The sequence below is a fragment of the Microtus pennsylvanicus genome, chromosome 20, assembly GCF_037038515.1.
Source record: "Microtus pennsylvanicus isolate mMicPen1 chromosome 20, mMicPen1.hap1, whole genome shotgun sequence".
Lineage (NCBI taxonomy): Eukaryota > Metazoa > Chordata > Mammalia > Rodentia > Cricetidae > Microtus > Microtus pennsylvanicus.
In genome coordinates, this window is record NC_134598.1 from 17019848 (window position 1) to 17047651 (window position 27804).

Consider the following 27804-nt stretch of genomic DNA (forward strand, 5'->3'; position numbering starts at 1 on the left):
GGTGGCCGGGAAACAAATGAGCAATCGGGAAACAAGCGAACAGCCTCCTGTTACAAATGTATACCTATATAATCCCAGCGTCTGAGATGCTGAGGCCAGAGGGCTGCCATGTGTCCAAGGCCAGTCAGGGCTACATAGAGCAATACCTTGTTTTAAAATAACAGAGTGGGTGGGAAGGTGAAGAAGGACCCTTCCGTCCTAAGGATGTCCGGGGACCTGCAGAGCATATGGAGAAGAGCTCTGGGAAAGAAAACAAGCGGGATCCAGAGCTCTTAGAAGAGATAAGGTAAACTGGAATTTATTTCAGCACAAAACCAAAGACAACCCTTGTAGTACTTGAGCTGGGTACAACCGTGATTAGGACTCTCAGTGTAGTGGAAGAACTTTTTCAAACGTCTCTAAGAACCACTGGGTAGCAGCTTTGCTAATTCCAGGAAAAGGGAAGTCTTTAGGGCTGTGGAAAATGTCAGACACTAGGGCTTCCGGCGTCAAAGTCTTACAAAGTTAGGAGTAAAGATTCTCAGAGCTACCCCTCAGGTGAGCCTGGGAAGACAGACAGTGACTGGATGAGGAAAAGGAACGCAACAGCAATGTGAACTTAACAGCTTCTGAGGTTCAGCTTTCATATCAACTTGTCCTCCTCTTGTCCTAGCAATACAAATTCCAATCTGCAATAATATCAAATGAGAAGTGGAACAATAAAATATCTTTATAATGAGGTACAGTATGCAACACAGTATCACGCTAATCAAAATGTCCTTTGAGCTGAATTGCTATCAGTATGTGCCCTTGTGAAGATTGGCACACAAAACACAGAAATACCTTCCCTCCCGCTGAGAACCTAGCTTTTGTTCTGTCTCGAGCTTTCTCAACCCAGTGAATAAGCACTCAGCGAGAGTTCAAACCCAAGCCTGACCTTCAGCCAGTCGGCCATGACAATGACAGAAGGGTCTGTGATGGTGCTGAGCAACTCCTTCGTGGCTCTCTTCTTCTCTTCACGGTAATTCTTCTTTTGTACCTAATTTAACAGAGAAACAAAACACTCAGTAGAGGAAACAACTTCTTAGAACTCCAGCATTAAAGATAAAAAACTGGACAGAAGCTTTGACAGCACAGGTAGGAGCCTGGTTTCTGTGACCACTAGTCCAGTCCTCTGTATCATTTTAAATCTCTTTTATCCTTTCAGATACAACAATCTGTAGAAATGCACAGCTTCTATGTTTTTAAAAACAAAAAAAATTATTTGACTCGTTTGTTTGGTTTTGGAGACAGGGTTTCTCTGTAGAGCTGTTCTGGAACTCAGGGATCCGCCTGCCTCTGCCTCCACTAGGACTAAAGGCTTTTGAGTAGCACTGCTAGCTTTTGGGTTTTTGGTTTGTTTTGAGAGTTCCTATGTCTACCATATTCTTTCACCTGTGCTAGAGGATCCCCACCTCAAATAAAATATGATGACACCGAGTGCATTTGGTGAACTGTCATTATTCTAAACTCGTATCTATAACATTACTTCATTCAATCACCACAATTAGCTTTTCAAGTAGAAGTATTATTAACTTTATTACATTCAAGAACACTGAAGTAGAGACAGCAATGTGCCCAGAATCACACTGCTATCAAGGTGTGAAGCCGGATCCAAACCAAGACAGACTGCCTTCCACGGCTGTGTTTAAAGAGCCAGGCTGTTTTTCTAAAGCACTCTTACTGGTAGAAATCATCTTAGCTCCTAGCTTTGTTTATTACAAACAATGCTGCAACTACTCCCAAATGGAAGTTGTGACCTTTCATTTTACGAAAATATAAGACTGAAATAAATAAGAACAATTAAACCATTTTAGTTTTATAGGTTTTATAGGTAAATTATTTCTATGAAGTAACCCAAGAAAACAGAAGTGAACTAATAGTTTTATTATTGGTTTTTTATTTGAATGGGGGGGAAAGAGTAATAACCTATTAGTGTCTACAGTTTTTCCTTAAATAAGATAAAAATCTATCAAAAGTTAAATTTGAGATAACACGCACATAATAAAGTTTAAATGTTATATACCTCTCATGCCTTAGACTTAACAGCATTTTATTTTTTTGAGACTTTACTTTTATTTTGTATATTGGTGTTTTTCCAGCCCACAGGTATGTCTGTCGTATGTATGCAGTCCCTGTGGGGGACTGAAAAGGCCCTCAGATCTTCTGAACTGGGCCATGTGGGTACTGGGCACTGAACTCAGGTCCTCTAAAGAACAGCTGATGCTATTACCCACTGTGATCTACTGTGAGACGGCCGATGCAGATGCACACAGGACCAGCCATAGAGCACAGATGGACGAGATGGATCAGCAGGTACCACAACCAGTAGAGAGAATGTGTCCTGTAAGCTCCCAGATCTGTGGCCAGTCGAGAAGGCAGCCCCAACACTGCACATTTCTTAAGAGAAATTAGAAATCTGGACTTTTATTGTTCCAAAATTTAAAATGCAATACAGGTCAAACAAAATACATACTCCTATGGGCCTGGTAGTTGGCAAACTAATTTAAATGAACGCCAGAAATGTCCACTGGGTGCTCCACACACAATGGGTGTCACGCTGTTGTTAAAGCTGGGAAGGGACACTGATCCCAAGCCTGTGCTACGGCCAGCTGAAGACGGAAACAGCCTGCTCTCAACAGTCATCAAAAGTGATCATCAGCTGACCTCACACTATAAAAATAGGAACATTTTGCCTTTCCATCCCTCTGGAGTTTTTCCTCGCCCTTTAGAAGCATACATATAAATATTTTGTATTAGACCACTTTCAAAAGCACATACTAAGCACAATGTGACAGGATCGGGAAGTTCGCTGAGAGTTTCATAGTAACACCAGACGCTATACCTGTAAAGTCCCACCAACACGACTGTCCAAACGTGAGCTGAACAAGATCACTGTGGTGATGTCTTGTTTGTGCTCTAACAAATAAAGCTTGCCTGAAGATCAGAGGGCAGAGCTAGCCACTAGTTAACCATAGAGGTCAGGCAGTGATGGCACACACCTTTGATCCCAGCACTTGGGAGGCACAGGCCTTTAACCCAGCACTAGGGAAGTAGAGAGAGGAATATAAGAAGAATTGAGACAGGATTTCTTGCCCATTCAGTCTGAGGATTTGCAGAGATCCCTTTGGGCTAAGGAACTGGTAGAGGTAAGAAGTCTCTCTAGTGGCTGGCTCCTTTACTTCTCTTATCTTTCAGCATTTAACCCGATATCTGACCAATCAGAATTCACACTACACAACTCCAATTGGCATGTAAGGGGGACAGGGAAAAGCATACAAGGCCTCAGTCCCATACAAACAACTATAGGCAACTGAGAAAACCCAGGATTAGAAGAGGTGGCCCTCCTCAGGGAAGAATACCCCAGCTGCCTTTCCAGTGCCGAACAGACAGCCTTGAAAACACACTTACGAGTGACACTGTCTGGACTGAGGAGATTCTATTTTGGAATAGACACACATGCATGCAATAACAATTAACAAAAGAGGCCATAAATTTAGGAGAGCAGGGAAGGGCACACGGGGGGTTGTAGAGGGAGGAGAGGGAGAAATGTCATTATAATCTTAAGGCAAGCACAGAAACTGACCTTGAGAGACTCCTTCTTGGTGAGTTTACTCGAACTGGAACTGTCCTTTTCCGAGCCATTGTAAAGTTTAGATTCAGACTGAGACGGAAGTGAAATAAAGGGATGAGAATTAAAACTTACATTTATTTCACATACCACATAAAATGTAACGTTACATTTCTTACATGCTTTCCACTTGCTGCTATGGTTTAAGCAAATGCAGATTTTCATAAAGGCTTTCCCTAGTTGGTATTTGTGTTATGACACACACACAAACACACATGCTCAAAAATTAATCTGCAACGTGAAGTTAATATTTCTAAATCTTATACTCTGTTTCTCAGAACATTTTTTAAAAACATACAATTATTCAGTTATTCTTAGGATAAAAATTGCCAAAGCAGTGTTAAAGTGACCTCTGAAAAGTGCTAAACAAAAAAGGGAAGTTTCATCGGACTGACACATAGACTACCCAACTACCCAACCCCAGTCATCTTTACAAACTAAGGCTAAGACACTTTAGCTGTCCAATGTTTCAACATCAATACTCCCAGGATCTGTGCCCTCCCACCTTTCATTTTGTCATTAACTATTAAATTATGATTATCATTAATTATTAATGACAAAAATAATTAATTTAATGATTAATAAAAATGTAGGTTTTGAGTTTATAGTTAATAGTTATTTAATCTTCATAAAACCTTAAAAAATTAACAGCATGGTTTTATATTCATTTCACATGATCAAAAATCATGTAAGGGGTCGATTAGTCACAATCATTAACACAGACCTCCCAATCCAGTGCCCGTAGTAATCTTTCACTACGGCACAAGAACATATGTTTGAAAGCCATTTCTATAAATCTTCAAACCACAAAATCTATCTGCTTCTTCAATATCCTACAATGTGTCATTTTTACCACTGTCAGACATAGGAAAACATACTAGCATTCTTAGTAATACTGTTAGTATCAAGGTTTACATGGGACTTGATCCAAATAGCAGCTTTTAAATGTTAAATGACTGGACCTGCAGAATATCATTGACTATAATCAAGGATAAAAACATTTGAATATTATTCAATGATGATGGCCAGTGGACCAGCTGAAGAAAAGGAATGAGTTAAACATTGTTTGATAAATCAACGGAATGAAAATGTCACTAAAGTTTATCTATCTTCTCTGTACTAAAAATACTCCTGGTGGTTGGCATGAAATACTTTACAGAAACGGGGAATAGATGAGATTATGTTGATGGTAGTAAGGAACAGGGAACAAACTGCAAATACTTTTCAATGCAGAAGACAGAGACCAGCCTGGTTAAACTTTTACATTGCTGACCTACTATTTACAAAGTACTGTGTTAAGCACTGTGTACCTCTTCATTATGTACCACTTCACTTCATGCTTAAAACAACCCTGAGATAGCAGAAGTAACCCCTTTACTAATAAGGAGATGATATCTACAGATTAAATATATTTCCCCAAATCATACAGATACCAAGTACATAAGCAGGACTTTGTACCTAATTCTGAGCCTCATGTTCTCAGTAGTCTCACGGTGTTTGTTTATTGCTTTTCAAAGCTCTTCATACAATGTAGGAACCAGAATCAAATGTAAAACTTCTCCTTATGAAAAAGAGAAAATGCGTCCCCAACAACTTCAAGTGACAAGATCTGGTTTGGTTCTTAGAAGATAGCATTGTCATATGAATAAGCAGACTAGAAGCGTGTCCTGTGAGACTGGTACATCAAGATCGGCAGGCTCTGACAGTACTGTGCAGTCTAGCTGCGGGGAACAATGAGTCAGCAACCATTTTCCTACCCAAGCATCACTACCTCAGCTTTCCAAGCCAGCACACTACTTTTCTTCAACTTTGGTATTGGGGTTGAACCTATTATGGCCTCTTTCATGCTAACAACTGCTCTGCTGTAGGAGCAACACCTACAATCCCCCTTTTCTGTTTTTACATTTCGAGAAAGGGCTTTACTAAGTTGCTCAGGCTGGCCTCAGCAGGCTCCTAACCAGCTGGAATTCCAGGCACGTTCCACCAGGCCTGATTCTGAATTAATAGACCCCAAACATGAACCATCTTTGTTTCTTTGTTGAAAATATTCACTGTAGTAGGCTTCTCTTCCTGCATAAACATGACTGGTTACCACAGGATTTTCAATACTTAGAATTTCCTGAATCTGTTAAATAGCTTTAGAATGCTAGCATGCCTCTCCCCGCCCACTATTACTATGGCCTTACAGGCAATGCAACTTTAAGAAGTTATTTATCTCTTAGTTCTTAGTGTCCTAATTAGTAAAATATCCTCATTTACTGCTAACTCACAAGGTTGCTTTGGGAGTTAATAAGGTAACACATATAAAGTGTTTAACAATACGTGGCATACGCTCTGACTCAAGTTTCTAATTATATTCTAGATTGCAGATGTAGTTAAAATCCACCTTTCAGAGTAAGGCATTAAGGTACAAAATGTCTTGTGATTTCCTATAGAAACTACAAAACACTACATTCATAAGGAGCAATAGTATGTTACTGTGATTACAAAGATACTATGGGTTGGAAAGGAACTTTAAACACTGAGGTAAGCATATCTTTTGAAAACAGATAGTAATAACTTATAAACGTATAAGCGGTTCATAGATGTTGGAGGATCAAGTAAAGGGATCTATATTACAGAAACCCCTTATCCTAGCAACAAGATTCCATTTATCTTACTATGTAAGTTACTCATACTGGCCCTTCCCGTCATGGACATAGGATGATTAAAAATTCATTTTAAAAATGCTGTTTGAGGGGTGAAGAGACGTCTTGGCCTTTAAGAGCACTGGCTGCTCTTCAAGAGAACCAGAGTTCAATTCCCAGGTGCACAGGGTGGCTCACAACTCCCTGTAACTGCAGCTCCAGGGAGCCCAAGGCCCTCCTGTGGCTTCTTTCAGCGCCTCGCACGTGGTGCACTGGCACACATGCCAAACACCTACACACATTGAAATAAAATAAGTTTTAAAACTTAAATTTGTTCCCCCAAATTACTTAAATAAGAATAAAAACACCTAGGAACAAACTAGCTACTATAGATCTCTTGAAAAACAGCAGATGCAATGTTACTAATACAAAAGGTTACCCTGTTAAGAGTTATTCTCTCTAAGCTCTGTTTGTTTCTCCAGGATAGGGCCAACGCAGCCCAGACTGCTCCTCAATTCACTACATTTGAGTTGTGTGACAGGGCAGTCACTAGCCACAGGTAGTTATTGAACATGTGAGATGTGCCTAGCTAACATAACGGAGACTTTACCTTCCTATTTAATTTTAAAGATCAACACACTAGATACTCTTTTATACAAAGCACAGGGGTAGCAAGGCACATGTCTGTTTTAGGCATTAGTGTACATCAGAGACTGCAGAGTTCGGGTCCGCGGTCCCTTCTCCATTTCTACAAGCTACAATGATGACAAATAGCAGCTGTGCCACATAGGTCTTTGTGCTTATGTTTTATAGCTTTTGAGCAGTAACTCTGTTACACCAAATATTCAACAATTCTGGTACTAAGTGCATACAGATAAGCTTCGCATTTCTAGCATTGGTGCTGATACATTTTTCTTCAATTTTGAAAAATTGCAAGTGATAAGCTGGGTGGTGGTGGTGAATGCCTTTAATTCCAGCACTTGGGAGGCAGAGGCAGGTGGATCTCTGCGAGGTCAAGGCTATCCTGGGCTAAAGAACAGAGTTCCAGGACAGCCAGGGCTACACAAAGAAGCCCTGTCTCCAAGAACAAAACCACCAGCACAAAAGCAGATGGTATAAAATGCCCAGCAGAGCCCAGCACACAGTACTTGAAAACAGCATCTGCTTATTTTAAGATGAAGGAACTACGAGACAGTGCAGAAGGAAGAAGGCCGTTCTCTGGCTCTATCTTACTATTTTTCTTCCTGGAAACAGGCCATAAAAGAAATCTAACACTTCCCTTCACGAAGCAAATGTTCTTCTATACTTGGAGACACAGAGACACCAAGAATCCCCACAAACATTACCCTCTCTGCTATTTAGTTTCTGTCAACTTGACACAAACTGGAGTCACCTGGAAAGAAGGACTCTCAACTGAAGAATTACTGCCATCAGATTGGCTTGTGGGAATTTTCTTGATGAATGACCTATATAGGAAGGTCCAGTTCACTGCGGGCAGTGTTACCCCTGGGCAGGTGGTCCAGGCATAAATAACAGAGCAGACTAAACAAGCCAGTACGCAGCACTTTTTCCCCACAGTTTCTTCTTCAGTTCTGACTTCCCTCAAAGATGAACTGTGACATGACATGTAAGCCAAACAAACTCTTTCCTCCTGAGAGCTAGTGGTCAGTATTTTGTCACAACAACTAAAAGCAAACTAGAACATTTTTTCATTTATTCACGTGTTTATTGTTAATTTATTTATTTCTATGGAGCTGGGAACTGAACCTAGAGCACTGCACTCCAGACAAGGAGTGCACACCTGGTTTAGATCTGGAACCCTGGCGTTGTTATTTCTGCTCAACCATACTTGTGCTCATACAGTTTCCCTGCTTGTTTCTTTGGGAGAAGGGTTGTCTTCACTTCTGAAGGCTTCGACATGGCACTTAAGGAAGTGGGATGTCCTTCTGTATGTTTTGCTTTTATTGGTTGATGAATAAAGCTATTTTGGCCAATGGTTTAGCAGAGTAAACCCAGACAAGAAATCCAAACATAGAGATAGATAGATAGATAGATAGATAGATAGATAGATAGATAGATAGATAGATAGATAGATAGATAGATAGATAGATAGAAAGGTAGGTAGGTAGGTAGGTAGGTAGATAGATAGATAGATAGATAGATAGATAGATAGATAGATAGATAGATAAATAGATAGATAGATAGATAGATGGAGTGAGTAAGTTGGTGGAATCAGGAGATGCCATGTAGCCGCTGAAGGAGAAAAGATGCCAGAACCCTTAACAGTAAGCCACAGCTTCATGGCAAAACATAGATGAATAGAAATGGGTTAACTGAAGATGTAAGAGCTAGTTAGGAATACATCTAAGCCACTGATCAAACAGTATTGTAATTAATATAGTTTCTGTGTCATTATTTGGGTCTGGTCGGCTGGGAAATGAAAGCTTGGAAATTAATGTCTATACTTAGCATTAAATAAATATGTATATTTTGTCTTGTTAATATGTCTTTTATTATAGGGGACTCAGCTACGAACCTTGCAATGAGTAAGAAAAGAAATGCTATATAAATACAAGGCACTGGTTCTTGAAGACAGCTCATTTGGTAAAATACTTGCTTGGAAAGCATGAGATCCTGGGTTAGATCCCCAGATCCCACAGGAGATAGTGGTGGGAGCAGGGACAGGTATGGCCATGTGTGCTTGTAATTCTAATGCTGAAAAGTGGGAGGCGGATTCTCTGGGGCCCACTGTAGCTAGTCTCACCTACTTGGTGAATTCCAGGACAACAAGAGACCCTGTGTGTTAAAGAAAAGATGGATAGTGCCTAAGAAAAAACAACCACGGTTGTCCTCTGGCCTCCATATGTACCTGCACATATATGTCCAGTAAGTAAAATGTGCTATTCAACATGCACCTTTAAGCTACAAGTACTTTTAAACTATGAATAGTATGTACAAAACATGCATCAAAACATACTGTATAATCTTCTCAACTATTCCCAAGAACAGGAGCAAACATACAAGGCAGGATGAGCAAAGCCCACTGCTGCAATTAGCAGTAAGTTCATTGGAAGAAGAGGCTTCTTCCAACCATTGAAGTGAATTCCAAAGCCTTTACAAAAAGCTCTTGTTGCTGCTACTAAATCTTATCAGAAAAAAAGGCAGAAAGTCAAATCCCTTGACAAATTTTGAAACCTCGCTCAACTTTTATCCATCTATGGGGGGCACCACATCATTATGGTTTTTAAAAAATACTGATTTAGAATAATCATGCCCTATTTTAATTATAGGATAGTACTACAAACATCTTTATTCATTACCTGGCAAATATATGTATTTTGACTGCCATATAAATAAGTTTAAAATACCTAAAAAAGGGTTTTGTTAAAACCATGAAGTCTGAGGCATCTCTGAATGGAGCGCCCAGATTCCAGTTTGAGACGTCCTGCTGTAGCCCACATACCAAAACTAGTATCACTCTGAAGAGAGCAATAGGTACTAATCAGTACTTTCCAAATACTCAATAGCACCTCAATCAGTCCGAGTATAGACCTTTATACTTTTCATATATACTACAAGGTTGAGACATACCAACATAAAAATTCTTATGAACACTTACAGGATTTCAGTTTAGTATCTTCACTTTAAATATTGGAAAAATGTACTATAATACATTGGGAACCATAATATGCCTACCTTGCTCTTTGACATTGAAAGTGAAGAATCATCTTTATTTTGAGAAATATCTTCTTTTCCTCTTTCAAAACCTTTGGGGGGAAATGCCAATATTCAATTATTACAACTTTTGAATATACAGTTATAATGTTAAAGAGTAAATACGAGCCATTCCATTTAGATATTCTTGATATTTATCTGTGCTTATTGAGCTCAAACTACCATGGCTTATTGGCATCTCACTGTATTTCTTTAAAATTATGGTAGAACCAAACTAGATTCTGTGTGTTTTTGTTTTACAGGGGGTGGGAGCTTGGAGAGATGGCTCAAGGCTTAAGAGCACTTGCTATTCCTCCAAAGGTCCTGAGTTCAGTTCCTAACACCCACATCACACAACTCATAACTGCTTGCAACTCCAGCCCAAGGGCTCCGTCACTCCCTTCTGGCCTCTGCACAAATACACACCTAGTATTCATCAACTCAATCAATCACATGTATACATTAAAAAGAATTAAAAGAACAAAATACAGAAGGGGGTTAAGTGGAGGGAGGAAGAAGGGTGTATATCTGGGAAGAGTTGGGGGAAGCCTGGAGGGTGAATATGATCATATAATAGAACTATGTTTTATGCACTGTGAATTCTCAAAGAATAAAAGTGAGTATTTCAAAAGAATTAACTCAGAGAGAGGCAATCGAGTCCACCAATGTCAAGCTGAATACTGCTTTTGTGCTACTGAACCACTTTACATGAAACCATCCGCTCAGAGCTTTCCTCCTAGCAAGCTCATTTCTTAATTCCCCATCCCTCCTCTCTCTCTCTTCTGAGACAGGTCCTCGTGTAGCCAAGGCTGGCCTTGGACTTGCTGTGGGGCCAAGAAAGACCCAGAACTTCTGATTTGCCTTGAGTTTACACAAGTTAGTACCACTTCACCCAGTGTATACAGCAATGGGGTGGGAGTCAAAATCAACATCAAGTTCATGCTAGAAATGCTCTCCACTCAGCAAGCCATATCCCCAGAACTCCAGTGAGCTGACTTCTGAAGTGACAGAAGCATCCAAACTAACTTTTCTCTCTTCCTGTCAAACTGGAGAGATATTCCTGAAGGCGATAAAGAAGGGTGGGAAATAAATTTTCAGTAAAGGATATATCAAAGAGAGGGAAGAAACACAGGAGAGGACATGGGAGGAGATAGGGGGAAGAAAGAAGTAACAAAAAAAAAGAAAGAAAAGGAGGGGAAGAAAGAGGCAAGAAAACTCAATCAACCAACCAACCAACCAACCAACCAACCAACCAACCAACCAACCGCCCTGGTGTGAGGCATGTGCCCACAGTACCAACTATTTTATTCAGATATTTTTACTAAATTAAATTTGTAGTATGAGAAAATACTTCTCTAGAAAAAGTAAAAAGTATTCAGTTCTAATATAGAGAAGGGGAAATTTTCATAAATGCAATACGGATTTTTAGATGAAAACTTACAGGAATTTAGAACTTAAATATAAAAGTACACTAAAAGTTACAAAATTAAAGTAGAAATTTTAAAAATGTATTCAAAGCTATAAATATAGCAATAAAGAACTCTCGATACTAATGACTAACATAAATACAAAGAACCTCTAAATATACACAGGATATTTCTGTGCTAATTTTGCTCTCATGAATAGGCTTCAATTTCTCCACCAGTACTGTTCTAGTCTCAGCTCAATCTACATCAACCCATTTACTGTTATGAAAAATGTCCATCTGCGCATACATCCATATATTATTTTAAAACATAACATCAATGAAATACAGCTATAAATTAAACACTGTGTATGTGATTGCGTGTGTACTCATATGTTTGTTTGAATAAATTTCCTGAATGTATGTTCAGAGGCTGAGGTCAGTGTCTTTCCAACCACAGGTCTTTCTCTGAACCCGGAGCTTGCCCAAGGCCAGAAGACCCCAGCAAATCTTCCTGCTTCCACCTCCCCAGCACCGGGCTTATAGGCATGTTCTGTTGTACCTAGTTTTTTACCAGAATATGGAGATCTGAACCCAGGTCCTCATGTCTTCATAGAGAGTAACTTACCAACTGAGCCATCCCCCAGTCATAAAGAAAACTTTAAAAATGCAAATGATATATAACATTCCAAATGTTAGAAAATGACATTCATGAACCTAGATCACATATTACTTGTTAAATCAAAGAATTCCATTTAATAGAACCTTATACTTTGAACTTGCAAATCATATACTTAGTTTCATATTATGTCATATGAATAACTTCCAATTATTTATAATTTTAACTATAATGAGTGAAGTTAAATGCTTTCTAAAATATGCAAATCTGAGTACATTTTTTGAATTTCAATTAGAGTTTTAAAAAGCCCTAAAACTAAAAAATTTTCAAATCGCACTCTGGGTTTCCAAGGGAAATTCTAAGGCAGTAATGTAAAAAATTGTTGCCAGTGTTTATGCTAGGTCTTCTTGTAAGATTGGATAGATCTGAACTCCTAAAAGGGCACAGAATAATCACACTTTTTAAAAAAATCTGCTGTTTAAGTTTATCAGGACCTTTTCTTTAAAACTTAGGCCATGAAAGTCTATTTATCAGGACCTCTGGGGCTCTGTCAAAAGTATTTAGTAGTGGCCAGGTACGGTGGTGCACACCTTTAACTTCAGCACTTGAGAAACAGCAGCTGGTAGAACTCTATGAGTTTGAGGCCAACCTGGTCTACATAGCAAGTTCCAGGAAAGCCAAGACTGCCCAGGGAGAGCCTGGCTGAGCCCTCAAGTGCCCAGTTCACTGTGCCCTATTATTCATTTGGCAGGAAAAGTTACTGTCTAGAGAGGAGCGAAGCACCTAAACACAGACGGGTAGCCCTGCACTAACTGCTTCTGGTGAAGGCGGAGGAACAGCAAAGAGAGCGGGAGATGGAGTCAAGCACTGGCACCACCTTGGACGAGCAAGCAATTTAGCCCAGTGGTTCCACTCGGCTCCAGGGGAGAATGCCGGAAGAGTCTAAAGAGAGCGCCATAGGCACTCTCTAAAAACAAAACATATTGATACCTTTCCAAAATGTTCTCTTCAAAGCTAATACAAAAGAGTTTCCTAATTACAGTTCTCAAACACAAATTAATCACACACAATTTGGCATTTAAAACAGCGATCATATCCTTTTGTTCTAATGTTTTCACATTTGGAGCAGTCATAGGCTCACAAGAACTCCCTGAATAGAACTCATCCATCATGCAATTACAAATCCATGTCGCTTTATTTAGCTTCTATACCTTTAGTTTCTCATCTAAGTAAATCTGACATTAGAAAAATGCCTGTCATATTAGTACATAGAGTTTATTTCTAGTAGAACAGGATACTGGTTATAAGTAAACCAACTTCCTCAAGACTATGCATCATTGACGCGGTGCACTGCAGGAGCAAACTTGGCTTGCTGATCATTAATGATTAGATATAACATAAAAAATTATGTTGCTTTGGTCTTTTAAAAATTGGATATACTTCTACAAAGGCAGGCTTAACAGCTATCTACTCAGCAAATATAGGATTATCACAAACATTTACTATGCTGACTATCCGAGAAGTAAACTTTGCGTGGGAAAAACTCCTAAGGGAGGCAGAAGATGGAGAAGCAGAGGGCAGCACTTGCTGCCACACTAAGCATGACAACTCATGTACAACCCTAAGGCCTGCAGGGTGGAGAACCAAATCCTGCACGTTGTTCTGACCTCCACACAAGCGCATAGCATGCTCCCGCCACCAACCACACACACACACACACACACACACACACACACACACAAAATGAATAATCGATATTTTTAAATTTTTATTATATATGTGTGGGTATTTTGCCCACATGTATTTATATGTACCATGTGTAAGCCTGATATGCAAGGAAACCAGAAGAGGTTGTCAGAACCCTTGGAACTCAGGTTACAGACATTGCTAGCCGTCATTTACATGGGTACTAGGTATTAACTCAGGTTACAGACTGCTAGCCGTCATTTACATGGGTACTAGGTATTAACTCAGGTTACAGACTGCTAGCCACCATGTACATGGGTACTAGGTATTAACTCAGGTTACAGACATTGCTAGCCACCATGCACATGGGTACTAGGTATTAACTCAGGTTACAGACTGCTAGCCACCATGTACATGGGTACTAGGTATTAACTCAGGTTACAGACATTGCTAGCCACCATGTACATGGGTACTAGGTATTAACTCAGGTTACAGACTGCTAGCCACCATGCACATGGGTACTAGGTATTAACTCAGGTTACAGACTGCTAGCCACCATGTACATGGGTACTAGGTATTAACTCAGGTTACAGACATTGCTAGCCACCATGCACATGGGTACTAGGTATTAACTCAGGTTACAGACATTGCTAGCCACCATGCACATGGGTACTAGGTATTAACTCAGGTTACAGATTGCTAGCCACCATGTACATGGGTACTAGGTATTAACTCAGGTTACAGACATTGCTAGCCACCATGCACATGGGTACTAGGTATTAACTCAGGTTACAGACTGCTAGCCACCATGTACATGGGTACTAGGTATTAACTCAGGTTACAGACTGCTAGCCACCATGTACATGGGTACTAGGTATTAACTCAGGTTACAGACTGCTAGCCACCATGCACATGGGTACTAGGTATTAACTCAGGTTACAGACTGCTAGCTACCATGTACATGGGTACTAGGTATTAACTCAGGTTACAGACTGCTAGCCACCATGTACATGGGTACTAGGTATTGACTCAGGTTACAGACTGCTAGCCACCATGTACATGGGTACTAGGTATTGAACCTGCATCCTCTACAAGAACAGCCAGCGTTCTTACCACTCAGCCATCTCTCCAGTCACAAATAATTGCAAGTTTTTAAATCTAAGAAGTAAAAAAAGAATTTTTAAAAGCCTTCAGTGAAGCTTACAGCCTTTTACAGGTGATTTCTTTGCTAAAGGTTTCCCACAATTCTTAGGTAGTATTCTAGAAACAAGTACAATGACCATAGCTGAAAATAAGAGCTAAGATTTAGAGACATAATTAGACTTAAACTAAGCAAAACCCCACTGCACCACAGTGCTATTATGAGCACACAAGCAAGGCAGGAGCTCTGGGATACAGCTCATTATTATCAGGGCTAAGACAACACACTTAGGGTAGAACAGTAAGGGGAGAGAAAGAGATGGAAGCAGAGACCAACTTTCCTATGAAAACTAAAATAAAAAATTAACATGTAAGACAAAGTTACCTTTAAATATCAACAGTGCAGAACTAACTTCTGCTCCTATGCTATTAGATGAAAGCAAATGCATTTAGGATAACTTTCGGTACAATGAAGTAACTCAGAAGGCAACACGAGTATTTCTTTTTACCTTTACCTTAAATACATAGCAAAAGCCTTTCTATAGAGCACCTGATTCGACTGCTTAACTGAGAAAGCTGCTATTTTGAAGAGCCTTTATCACAGAATATGGGAGCAACCCTAAATGATTTTCTATACTGGAAGAATTGAGAGACACAGCAAATCATTTACTCATCTATTAAAACAGAACTATCAAAAATTTATCTTAAATACATTCTTTGAATGTATTAAACTTACAATTATGTCTTTAATCACGTAATTAAGTATATGTCACAATAGTGAATTTTCTATTATTTTAATACTAAGGTCACTGATTAGTCCTTAATACTAAACACATTTGTGGTATGAAGGTCAACAAATGGTATGTGCTATTATACCTAGCAACGGTTTAAAAAAAAATACAGTCGAGAAGACAAATACCAAGAGAACCAAGTCCCACTGCACAAGCAAAGGCAATACTTAACATTACCTAAAAGCTTCAGTATGCTATATCTGAAAGCCACTTCTGAATAAAAACACACCAAACAGTGCACTATTTAAGGACATAAACAAGACGCATGATAATAACCACACTATGCTAAGAAGACAATACGGATTAAATACTGTTCAAAGCCTATGCTACTTAGGTACAGCTTAGAACCATGGATATTTTTTGAAAACATTGTTAAAAAGAATATAAAATTAGTGAATTCATAATATTTAATTGCTTAGGTATCTCAAAATAATGCATAAACTTATTATCATGATTGTTTACAAAAAGCCAAAATAAAAGGTTATGGATAAAACAGAAACTCTATTGCAAATTCAACAAATGTAAATGTCAGAAAAATACATATAAGTTCTAGTCAATTTTTCTTTATGATGAATATTTTAAAATTTAATGTAGGAAAATACTGTATTTTTAATTTAATTTTCATAATCTGAAAATATAAAAAATTAAATTAAAATGTATAATCTAATATTTACCTCAACAAATCATTTTCAAATAAAAGCTCAAGTTGTTTATATCTTATTGATCAATCACTTAATGCCTAAATGATAACTGTAAAGCATCTAATTTTATTTAATATTACTGTATATACAACATAATATTCTTAGCAAAAAATATCTTCACATGAATAAGCCTAGAAGCAAATATATACACAGATGGAGAAAGTTATTATAGTTAAGAATTAAAAGACTAAGACTAGCACATACGTTGAACATCAATTATAATTATCACTTTACAGAAATGGCTAAATATTAGTGTTAAATAACTGGGTTTCACCTGCTAAAACCTCCATCGATACCATTTCTTTATAGAAATACATGTGTATTATGTCAAATTCAGAAATGCTTTAATTTACTTCTACAGTGAAATCAAAATGCACACAATGAGAAATCAAGGTTCTTATTTCACTGCCTCGTTAGCTCAAGTTTTAGAGAGAATATGGGAAGCCCAGTCACAGAGAGGCAGGGACGGAAAGCTAAGCTTTCAAAAGAGAATTGTTTACATGAAGCACATTAAGATTTTAAAATTGCTGGCTTATTTTCATTAAGAATATGCAAGAAATTAAGGCAAGAATGCAAGATTAGACAGACAAACCTTGCAAGGATGGAGAAAGTTCATTGTATCCTCCAAATGAAGCATTCCGGACAAGCTTTCGGCCATCAATTCGTGGAGGAAACAAAACCGACGAAACCCCAGCACATGAAGAAAATCTACGCTGCTGTGAACGCTCTTCTTTCATGGTTTAAGAGGTCTGTTTAATATATATATGTTCACCCAGAGGGCTAATTAGCCCAATAAAGCAAGACTGGCTTTTCTTTCACATCCAAATGTGGCAAACCCCACCAGCACAAACAAAGGACACACACATTTAACAGCAAAGGAGAACTAGAGACTGTCAAATCAGCAATAAACAGATAGGGCGACTGACAGGGAAGGCAGGGAGCCAAGCTACTGACTTCTTTTTTACAAATGAATTGATTAAAGGGCTATCCCACTAATGTTTTACGTTTGTATCAAGACAATGATGCCCTCCCCTGAGTTGCTGCCTTAGCAAAACAAAGCAAGATCAATACTTAGCCATTTTGGATGAAGTAATAGGGTCTCTTCTCAAAATGACGAGCCTTTTACCAACCACATCTATTATGTGATTGTAGTATGTGGCCACACTTCCCTCCTCTTCTGACTCTTTTTCTTTCCAGCTTTTGGTTACTTCAAAAGTAGATCTCAACATTATACTTTCTTCTACCTTTCCTGAAGCTTCTAGATTTGTATCTAATCTGCCGCTTGTCTTGGCCATGATTAAGAATTCATAAGGAAAGATATTCTTTCAATTCTGATGGATCACAACTGCTAAAGCAGAGGATTAAACGTTTTACTTCTGGGAGGAATACAGGAGTCATTAAGACAGCGTTAATGCGAGCCAATCAACACAGCAGATTAAAATGACACCATAATAATGCTGTGTGCTCTAAACACTCCTGTGAAGCATTAGCTATTATAGTTCCTCTCCATTGTGTTTGAACTATTCATAATCTACCAATGAGTTTGGCCCACTTAAAAACAAACAATGAGTTTGCTATTTTGAAAGTAATAAACTATACTGTCTCCTTATGCCTAACTGTTAAAATTCCCAAGAACCCTTCTCATTTTATTAAATTACTTTTGCCTTATCCTATACCTTACTTCATTCAAATTAAACTTGATGATTTAATCTTACAAGAATTTTTGTCCTAAGATTCAGTTTCTTCTTTACCATGCACATATATCAAGATTGCATCTTGGTTCATATAAAACATTATTCCATATAAATCTAAGAGTGTTTCCCCCTCCTTATTAGAAAAGGCATTTAGAAACTCAATTTCTGACACTTATGGTAATACACGCCTTTAATCCCAACACTCAGGGGGCAGAAACAGGTGGTCTACATAGTAAGTTTCAGGTCACACAGGGCTACAGACCCTGTCTCAAAAACGAAGAAACAAAACACAACTGAATTCCTATGTAATGATATGCATTTTTTTCTTTAGCAAAGGCATTTCAAAATTATTGTGAAAGGAAATTTATGGCCAATCCCATAAAGCTGCAGTTCTGTTGTCTGAGGGGGAGAGGATCTCTGTTTTCCTCATCCCCATATCATAAAATGTAAATTACTAATAGTCACTGGAGACAATAAGAGAAGTATGATTAATTCATGTAGTTGGTGCTTGCCTTTCAAGGAATAAAAAAGATATTATCACAAAAGGCATTATCCTCTAATAGGTAGTATTTAAATTTAATGAGTCTCCATTTCTTTAAATATAAAATGCTAAGAGTATCATTATAGGATTATTATGTAAAGTTTACCAAGGGTCCGGGTTGAAAATGACAAGGTGAAAATATTAAAATGTGTTCTCTCCTACAATTCAAGGGATGACAGAGGAAAGAAGTTTTTCTAAAGAATATAAACAAGTATGGGAATACATCTACAACACACATTTGACAGCTGAACTTGAGAGTAACGAACAGTCATGGCCGTGCAGAGGCACGAAAGCCAAGTCACATGCCAGTATTTATATCAAATAGTTCTTTTGTACAAAATTCACAGTAGCAAATTACGCTGGATCATGTGTCAGATGGGCTGATTAATATTTTTAAATATTCATTAATAATGCTAGAAACATACAAGCCCGACATACAAGCAATGCCTTCACTATCTCAAGGAGAATGATGCCTCATTTAGAAACCCAACACGCCATTATGAACTAGAATATACTAAAGATATTTTTAAGACATGATAGAACTCAAAATACAACTTTTCACGCATGGTTTCATTTTCTTTGCTTTTTAAAGATTTCTCTAGTGCACCTCTTGTCAGTTCTGGTTCTACAGTAGAATGCAGTGTACTGCACAGTATCCACGGTTCGGGATGAGTCCACTATCTCCCAAGTCTCCGTAACATCTCCAAACACATACTATTGCCTTTTTTTGTCAAGAGAATTGAGAAAATACTCATGCAAATAATTTTCTCTAGAACTTACTTCTGTCCCAGGAGAGCAGGTTTGAAAGACTGTGCCAGCATATATACTATACATCAAGTAACAATAAACAAACAGTGTGTGGCATATAAGAGATCACCAAATATAAAAGAGCTACTTTCACCAAAAAGTCCCTTGCCAGGGCATTATCTTTCTCAAAGAGAAGTGCTTGGATCAGCTTTGCCCAAGTTCTTCTCTGACCTTAAGCTTGTCCTAGAGTACACTAGAACTGTCTCTTTTCCCACATCCACATTTGAATTAGCTGAGAGTACTTCTAGCACAACCAAGTGTCCTACTTTTCATTTATTCTTGATAGGATATTGTGAGCTACATGGTACAAAATACTTCTGCTGATTGTCCAGAACCAAATTGCAAGCAATGCTGAACCCCATGTTTTTCAAGACTCACTAATAATGATTCTTCCCAATCTTTTCTCCGAGAACCTCTATGACCATAGCAAAATAACCAACAGAAGCAATTCGAAAGGAAAGGAGGGTTTTAGTCCATGTTTGTTTTGGCTTGCCCCGTTGCTAAGGCATGTAGTGAGACAGAACATCATGACGGCAGAAGCATGTTGCAAAACCTGCTCACTTCGCAGAAGTCAGGAAGCCAAGGCAGACTAGAGGAAAGCCTACAGACAAGACATACCTTCTACTGGTCTGTTCAGAACTAGGGAATTATCATGGTTTAATCCATTGATGAACTGAGAGCCCTCAGGATCCAATTACCTCTCAATAGCACCAATATCTGGGGATCATGCCTGAAAGACATGAACCTCTGGATTCATGTATGTTCAAACCATAACAAGACTCTTATTAAATTCTCAAAGAATTCAAAGACAAGCTATAACCCACAGAGTATATAGGCTTATTCTTCTCTGGTAATATTGCCCCTTCTGAGCAAGTAAACTTCTGTTGGGAGAGGCTGCTTTTTCATTTCCCGGCTGCCCAGACTCCTGAAATAATCACACAGAAACCATATTATTTGCAATACTGTTTGGTCAATAGCTTAAGCATATTTCTAGTTTTCTCTTATATCCTAAACTAACCCATCTCCATTAATCTGCATCGTCACGTAGCTGTGGCTTACCAGGTAAAGTTCTGTCCTGGCATCTGTCTCTGGCAGGGCTACATGGCATCTCCCTGACTCCGTCTTCTTTCTCCCACCATTCAGTTTAGTTTCCCCTACCTACCTCTATTCTGTTTGTGCAGGCCCAAAGCAACTTCTTTATTAACCAATGGTAATAAAATATATTCACAGCATACAGAGGGGAATCCCACATCAAACTTGTTAAATAGGCAGAAAGTATTCAAACTGAGTTCCTACAGAATGAACTATAAAACAACTTGCTTACAAGTGAATGCAAACTTAATTTGGTCTAATATGCAACAGAAAGCCAGATCTCAGCCAAGACACTAAAGCTACTGAGCTTTCTTTCACAAGTCACAGGCCAACCAACTGATCAGGCCATGCTCACAGAAGAAAAAAAGCTATTCTGTACCCCACTTCTTCATTCTATCTATTCACTGCCCACATTGCAAAGAACTCTGAATCTCTTTTTATGATACCTAGTGCTGCCTGAAATATGAGTTATTCTTTCTTGAATAAACTATTAAATTTATCTAAATATTTTCTTTGGACACTACTTAGTGCTTCCAAGTAAATATTTTTCCCTTAAGACAGGGTTTTAATATGTATCCCTGGCTGTCCTGAAACTCACTCTGTAGACCAGACTGGCCTTGAACTCATAGAGATCCACCTGCCTCAGCCTCCCTCCCTAGTGCTGGGATTAAGGTGTGCACCACCACCAACCAGCCTAAATGTCTTAGGTATGCACACATGACAATACCATTACTATAAATACAAGGTGAGGACTGTGGGCATCTGATGAGCAGGTGTGACAGCAAATGGGGATTAGAGGGTAGAGCTGAGGACGTCTACGCACTACAGTGATCCCATCTCAATCTGCACTTCTGTGTAAATAAATACTGATTTTATTATTTTGTAAAAGTCAAGTATATTTTACACTTTACATGGAATAGTTCATAGTACATAAAGATATTAATTTCCGGGGGCTGGAGAGATGGCTCAGAGGTTAAGAGCATTGCCTGCTCTTCCAAAGGTCCTGAGTTCAATTCCCAGCAACCACATGGTGGCTCACAACCATCTGTAATGGGATCTGGTGCCCTCTTCTGGCCTGCAGTCATACACACAGATAGAATATTGTATACATAATAAATAAATAAATATTTTTAAAAAGATATTAATTTCCTTCTAACAAACACTGTTAAATGTTGCCTAATGCACAGAAAACACAAATAGAAGGCACTATGGTGACCAGAATTTAAACCACATTTATTTGTGTGTGTGCACGCATGCACAACCATGGATGTGCAAGTAGGGAAGCACAATCACCCATGGCATACTTGCGGAAGTCAGAGAACACGTGGCAAGAACTGGTCCTTTCCTTCTACACCATTCAGGGACCCTGGGACAGTCTGACAACTCAGACTGCCAGGCTTGGTCGAAGAAATTTTTACTCACTGAGCCATTCACTGGTATATTATGACAATAATTTTATTATACACTTATTAAAATATACAGAAAATGGGCTCTATATTTCTCAAAGAAGAAAGTGAAAATGACAGAAGCCAACTGAACTGAAACCCTGTTATGACTTGATAAAGAGTGTGTGTGTGTGTAAAGGAGAGTATACTCTCCCAGATTTTCCTAACAAAGAAAATTAAATTCCAATAGCAAGAACTAGCTTGTATAGGTAGTATCTGATCATCCTTCAATACCTTAAGTTAAAAATACCTCAAGCATTTTTTCAAGAAAAATATTCCTTATTATTCATATATTCATCTTCCTAGTTTGATACAAAAACAACTCAGAAGGCCTGGCAATGGTACGCCAGACCCCCTCCAGCCCTCGTTTCAGCAAAGATGCTTAATACAAAGCTGGATTAGTCATTTTAATTGTCAGTCAATATGTTCATTATTTTAGTTTCCCTTGTAAAAGCAGTGTTAAACATAGATTCTGTAACATTTTACAAGAGGATTTTAGAAATACTCTATTCTTATTTTCTTAATTTGCCAAACATGATATTGACTTTCATGATGCTATGAAACGACTTCCTGAACACAAGGAACGACAAATCAGAGACTAATCTCACTTCAGAGCATCAGCGAGTGCACTGGACTCAGACAGTCGGACGGCGGCAGAGCCTGTAATTCATACTGTTTTTAACCCAACTACTTATGGCTGGCAGCCAGCACAAGCGCTGGGATTGGGGGTGGGGAGAATAAAGGTGGGGGAAGGAGAAAATCAGAGACCTTTTTAGACAACACAATTTTCCTGAGCTATACTATTCAAGAATATATTTGTGTGTTTATGGTCCAAGATAGGTTCAGATGTTCAAATGTCTTACCAAGAAAAGAAGAATTGCTTCGATTCATGGAAGAAAGTGCTTCTAGGTGTCTTTATCTGTGAACTTTAATGAAGGTTCTCTTGTGTTTGTCATCTAAGATTATACCAGCAACACCTAACACGGTCACCTGGGGAATACGATACAACCCTTTACAGTTGAAAGCTGCTTCAGAGAAATCCTGTCTTGTGCTGATGTTTTCTGTTAGCCCTTGATGTGGGCTCCTGTCATTTTTAATGCTGGCAGAACACAGAGAGAACTGACTTTAGGTTTAAGAAAATTACTATGGCACAACAGAAATACAATACTCAGGTGGTCTAAACTAACTTTAATGAAACAAGGATAACCACTGAACAAAGACTTTTGCTATAAAATAATTCAAAACTTTAAGAATGAGTCCGAGCCAGGTATAATGGGTATGCACCTGTAATCCTAGCACTCTCAGGAAGGTGAGGCAGGAGAATTGTAAATTCAAGTTAGGCTGAGGTGTATGGGGAATCTGTGCCTCAAAAACAAAACAACAGCAAACAAAAGTCAGAATGAAGTAGGCTGGAGTTGACAGCCTGAGACAGCCTGTTCTCACACAGAGCAATCTATTACATGCTAGCTTAAAAATAACAACCCACAAAACCTTAGCTGCCAAGCCCAGTACTTTGTAAAGCTCGATAACAAATCTTAAACATGATCCAGAGGGAATGAGCTTCCCCAAGAGATGAGCTATGAGTGAGTCCCATCCTCTCTGGTATTCCTGTTCTATAAAAACAGACAAAGGGAGAAAACAAGCTTAGTTAGTCAACACCTCTGCCTTTCCGACAAACAAACAGGTCATAATGAAACAAACCCTACCCTTTCTGAGACTCTAATAGTTCTTAAACTCCCAGGAAGAAAGCTGATTTTAAAGTGTGTGTGTGTGTGTGTGTGTGTGTGTGTGTGTGTGTGTGTGTGTGTGTGTGTGTGTGTGCTGAAGAGATAGCTCTGTAGTTAAAAGCACTGGTTGCTCTTCTAGAGGACCCGAGTTCAATCCCTAGATCTATCTGGTGGCTCACAACTGTCTGTAACTCCAGTTCCAGGGGATCTGATGTCATCTTCTGGCCTCCACAATACCAGGCATGCACATAGTGCATGGACATACACACCCAAAGAAAACATCTATATACATAAATTTTACAAAAATTTTAATAGTAAGATAAGCAGATAAGAAAAATGTGGAAAATATGCAATTTTTGGAAGAAACTAAGGCACTGCTTAGACAGACAGCAAAGACTACCCTGACAAATGTGGGGTGAGCGAAGAGTCCATCTCTCCTGCTAGTCCAAAGGAAAATAGGAAGAGCCCAGAAGATGGGAAGAAACTGTGCTTCGGAAACCAATTGTTTTTAAGCAATTATGACCTCTCCTTTAAGTTGATATAATATACATGAAAGAGACACAGCTAGAAAAACAGAACAATGAAACTAAATGAATTTATTTAAATGTGACTACTTATTAAGCATGTAACTGAAGGGATTTAACACCCTTTATAAATCTTCTTGTTGAATTTGAAGCTAAACTCTACTGAAATAACCATATAAAGGAGCAAGTTATAAAATCTCAAACGTACTGATAGGGATTGAAAATGAAGACAGCAGGATGATGCGATACGGTCTGACAAAGCCAGAAAGGGTAGTGTGCAAAGGCATCTCTGCACTTGGGAGGGTCCTTTGTAGGTGTTCAAGGCCTTCCACAGTGTGGGGCCACCCGGGCCTACATGAGATCCTGTCTCAATGAACACAGGAATGGATAAAGAAGCAAATTGTGTGGTAGAAAGGATCAGCAATTACAAGGGAGAAGATTTTACCATGGGAAACCAAGAAAAAGCACAGTCCAACTAAAGAACAGTGAAAACCTTCTAGCAGGGTTTAAGGAGAGAAATATCAGACAAAATTGGGAGAATAAAATTGGACATAATTAAAAGCCTTGAATAGCAGATAAAGAAGTTGCAACTTATGTTCTTAGTATGCTCAGTTATTGTTTTCCATTTGCTGAGTCAAACGATGCTGTACCAGACAGACTTGGAGATCTTTATAAACATGTGTTACTATACTTCACCCCAGAGATACTGAGTTGAGTAGACTCTGGCTAAGCACAGCTCCCAGGTGATCCACAGACACAGCCCAATGCACGCCACAGCTCTTAGTAACAGAAAGCCGTTGTCTTTTCACTGATGGGACTGATACAAATGCAAGTCATCTAACCAACTTTCAATTACAGGGTTGAAGGATTATAATTTTCTATTTTTATTCATGTTATTTTCTTGGAGACATACGTATAGGTCCCACGTATTCTTTGGCCATATGTACACATCTGTAGGAGCCTCTGTTTCACCATAGCCTCACCTAATATTGACAATTTTTTGTTTGTTTTCTAAAGAAAGATGAACCTGATATACTAGAAGGCAAGGGCTTAAGAATAGAACAGTAGTAGGCCATACAGTTATATAACATTAGAGATCTGACCTAAGGCAGTGATATTAAAAATAAAGGTTCCAAGAGAGAGATGAAGCCAGGAATGGTGACACACCTCCCAGAACTTGGGAAGTAAAGGATGAAGAATCAAGGGTATAAGGTTTTGATGCTAGCCTGAATTATATGAGATCCTGTCTCAAAAATGCATGAAGGGGGTGAGGAGGAAGGGTGTGGGAGAGAATGAATATATCCTGACAATGTAAAACTTGTAAAAGAGAAAGATCTCTTTAATATGAAAAAAAACTTGGAGGAAATTATAAATCTGTCCTCATTAAAATTAAAAACATCTGCTTTGTCAAGGGGACCATTACCATACCGATAAGGCATGCCAAGACGGGAAGAAAATATAATACAGAGTCACCAAAAGATGGCACAAATATATTTAATAGCTCTTAAAATTCTAATAATGTGAGAATCCAAATTTTTAAGTGGGCCAAATAAGAACTGATATTTTATAAGAGGTACACAGTAGGCGTAAGAAAGAATGCTTCAAGTGAGTCAGTAAGGAAATACAAAGCCAAACAAACAACAAAACCCCACATGCAATTAGTTCTACTACACAGCCAGCAGAATAACCAAAATGAGAAAGACTAAGCATGGAGAACAGTTCTGCTACCAGGCGGCTGGCAGGAGTATGAGGGTGATGAACTACTCTCAGAACAGTGTGGAGTCTGTAACTACAGCTTTGTTTTAGCTATTCAAATAACATGAATATATAATAATGCTCAATTTCTCCATTATATTAATAAAAAAAGAGCTTAAAAGTCTAAACCAAATTATCACCGCTGGAAGCAGACTATACATCACTAGGCAGTAATTAGACTCTTAGGTACTACCCAAAAGAAATGAAACAACCATCTCTCTACAAAGCATTGTGCACATATAACAGGATTGCTACCAAAAGACAACAACAATTATTAAAGTTCAGAAAATTTAAGTCTTAAAACATATATCAACTAAACTGACCAAACCTTAAGCTAGCAAGTGCCAGTAAAATCCAGACTAAAATTCTTTCCCAGATTAAAGCTGTTTTATACACTGTGTGAAGTTGGTCAAGGAAAACCGTTCTTCCCAACTGACCAAGTTCCTCATTTGTAAAAGGAGGAAATGATTTATATACCGTGCTCCTATAAGAATTCTAAGAGCTAGCATATTGAAAGCACTAGGAGACATTTGTCATAAGCATTCATCACTGTACTTTTATAACTAATTCTTCCCACTCACAAGTGGAATTCCTGGAAGTGAGTATCTGACATATTACGGGCAAACAGGGTTTGAAGATGCATTTATCTCTAGAGCAGATCACCTCATCACAGACTTAATGTCGTATTTCCTTGTTTTTATAGGGCTATTTTTTCAGACAGGTTCTCAGACAGTTCAAGGCTTTGAACCCTGCATCCTCCTCCCTCTGACGCCCAAGAGCCACGATTACAGGCATGTACCACCATGGCCCAGTTTACAGTTATTTTAAGTTAAAAAAATAATATTAGGCATGGGCTTGGTCCACACTAGGAGAAATTCTTTTATTTGTTCATTGTTATTGTGTGTGAGTACATGATGCATTGGGGGACAGAATGCATGCAAAGGTAAGAAAATAAATTTATGGAATCAGTTCTCTTGTACCATTATATGAATCTTGAGGCTCAAAGTCAGGGAGTCAAATTGGCTCAGCAAGTACATTACCCACTGAGGCACTGAGCCTGCCAGCCCCACACTAAAGAGAAATTCTAAATAAGCCACTCAAACATGCTGAAGTGTAGTATAGTCCGAAATGTTTACGTTCATCCCAAGTAGAATTATTTTAGTCAAAATAGCTATGACAAGTTACTGTAATAATCATATCAACTATCGGGAGTTATTATCCACCAGATTCTGCTGTAAGTTTTTATAGATATGATCTTATTTTAAAACTCAGAAAAATATGATGTGTTATAACTATTATTTTGATTTTTTTATAGTGTGTAGGGAGATGTATATGCACATAGGCGCAGTGTCAAAGCCCCTTGGAGGAACCCAGCAGATCTAGACAATTGGACAATCAGTTATTCACCTTATTAACTGATTTATTCATCAATTAAAGCCCCTTGGAGGAACCCAGCAGATCTTGAGTGAATCCTAGACAACTAGACATTCAGTTATTCACACTGTTGGGAGTTTGGTTTTGCTTCGTTTAAATCATGACTGTGCCCTGGTTCTTCCCTCTTGAAGAAAGTACCTAACTTAATTTTTTTTTTACAGGAGCCCAAAGTTGAAAGGCTTTGAACTTTTAAAAATGATTCTGGATTTCTAAAGAGACTGGATGTTTAATGTGTTTGAATTCCTAAGTTCTGTGGAACTTTTACAGTTATTATGTCTTATATTATGATATTAACATTCCATCTTTAGGATAATTGAGAAAGGAAAGGTTCTAATTGAAAAGTGATGTGTTTGTGTGTCAAGTTGACAAGGGGTCAGTTATACTGGCTAGGTTTATGTCAACTTGATACAAGCTAGAATCATCAGAGAGGAGGGAGGAAGCCTTTGAGAAAAA

General features: G+C 38.5%; 1 protein-coding gene across 14 annotated transcripts in view; it reads right to left on the reverse strand.

The window, feature by feature from the left end:
- Osbpl8 (oxysterol binding protein like 8) overlaps positions 1-27804 on the reverse strand; it is a 135303-nt gene that overhangs the window by 39799 nt on the left and 67700 nt on the right. For 13 of the 14 annotated variants that reach the window (XM_075954721.1, XM_075954719.1, XM_075954718.1 and 10 more), the window contains 3 exons: positions 9973-10043; positions 3605-3682; positions 917-1018 (listed from right to left, as the gene is read on the reverse strand). In XM_075954721.1, coding sequence (XP_075810836.1) covers positions 917-1018; positions 3605-3682; positions 9973-10043 — 251 coding nt within the window. Of the gene's footprint in view, positions 1-916; positions 1019-3604; positions 3683-9972; positions 10044-16924; positions 17196-27804 lie in introns of those variants that run through there. The other variant, XM_075954723.1, reaches the window with a different exon arrangement.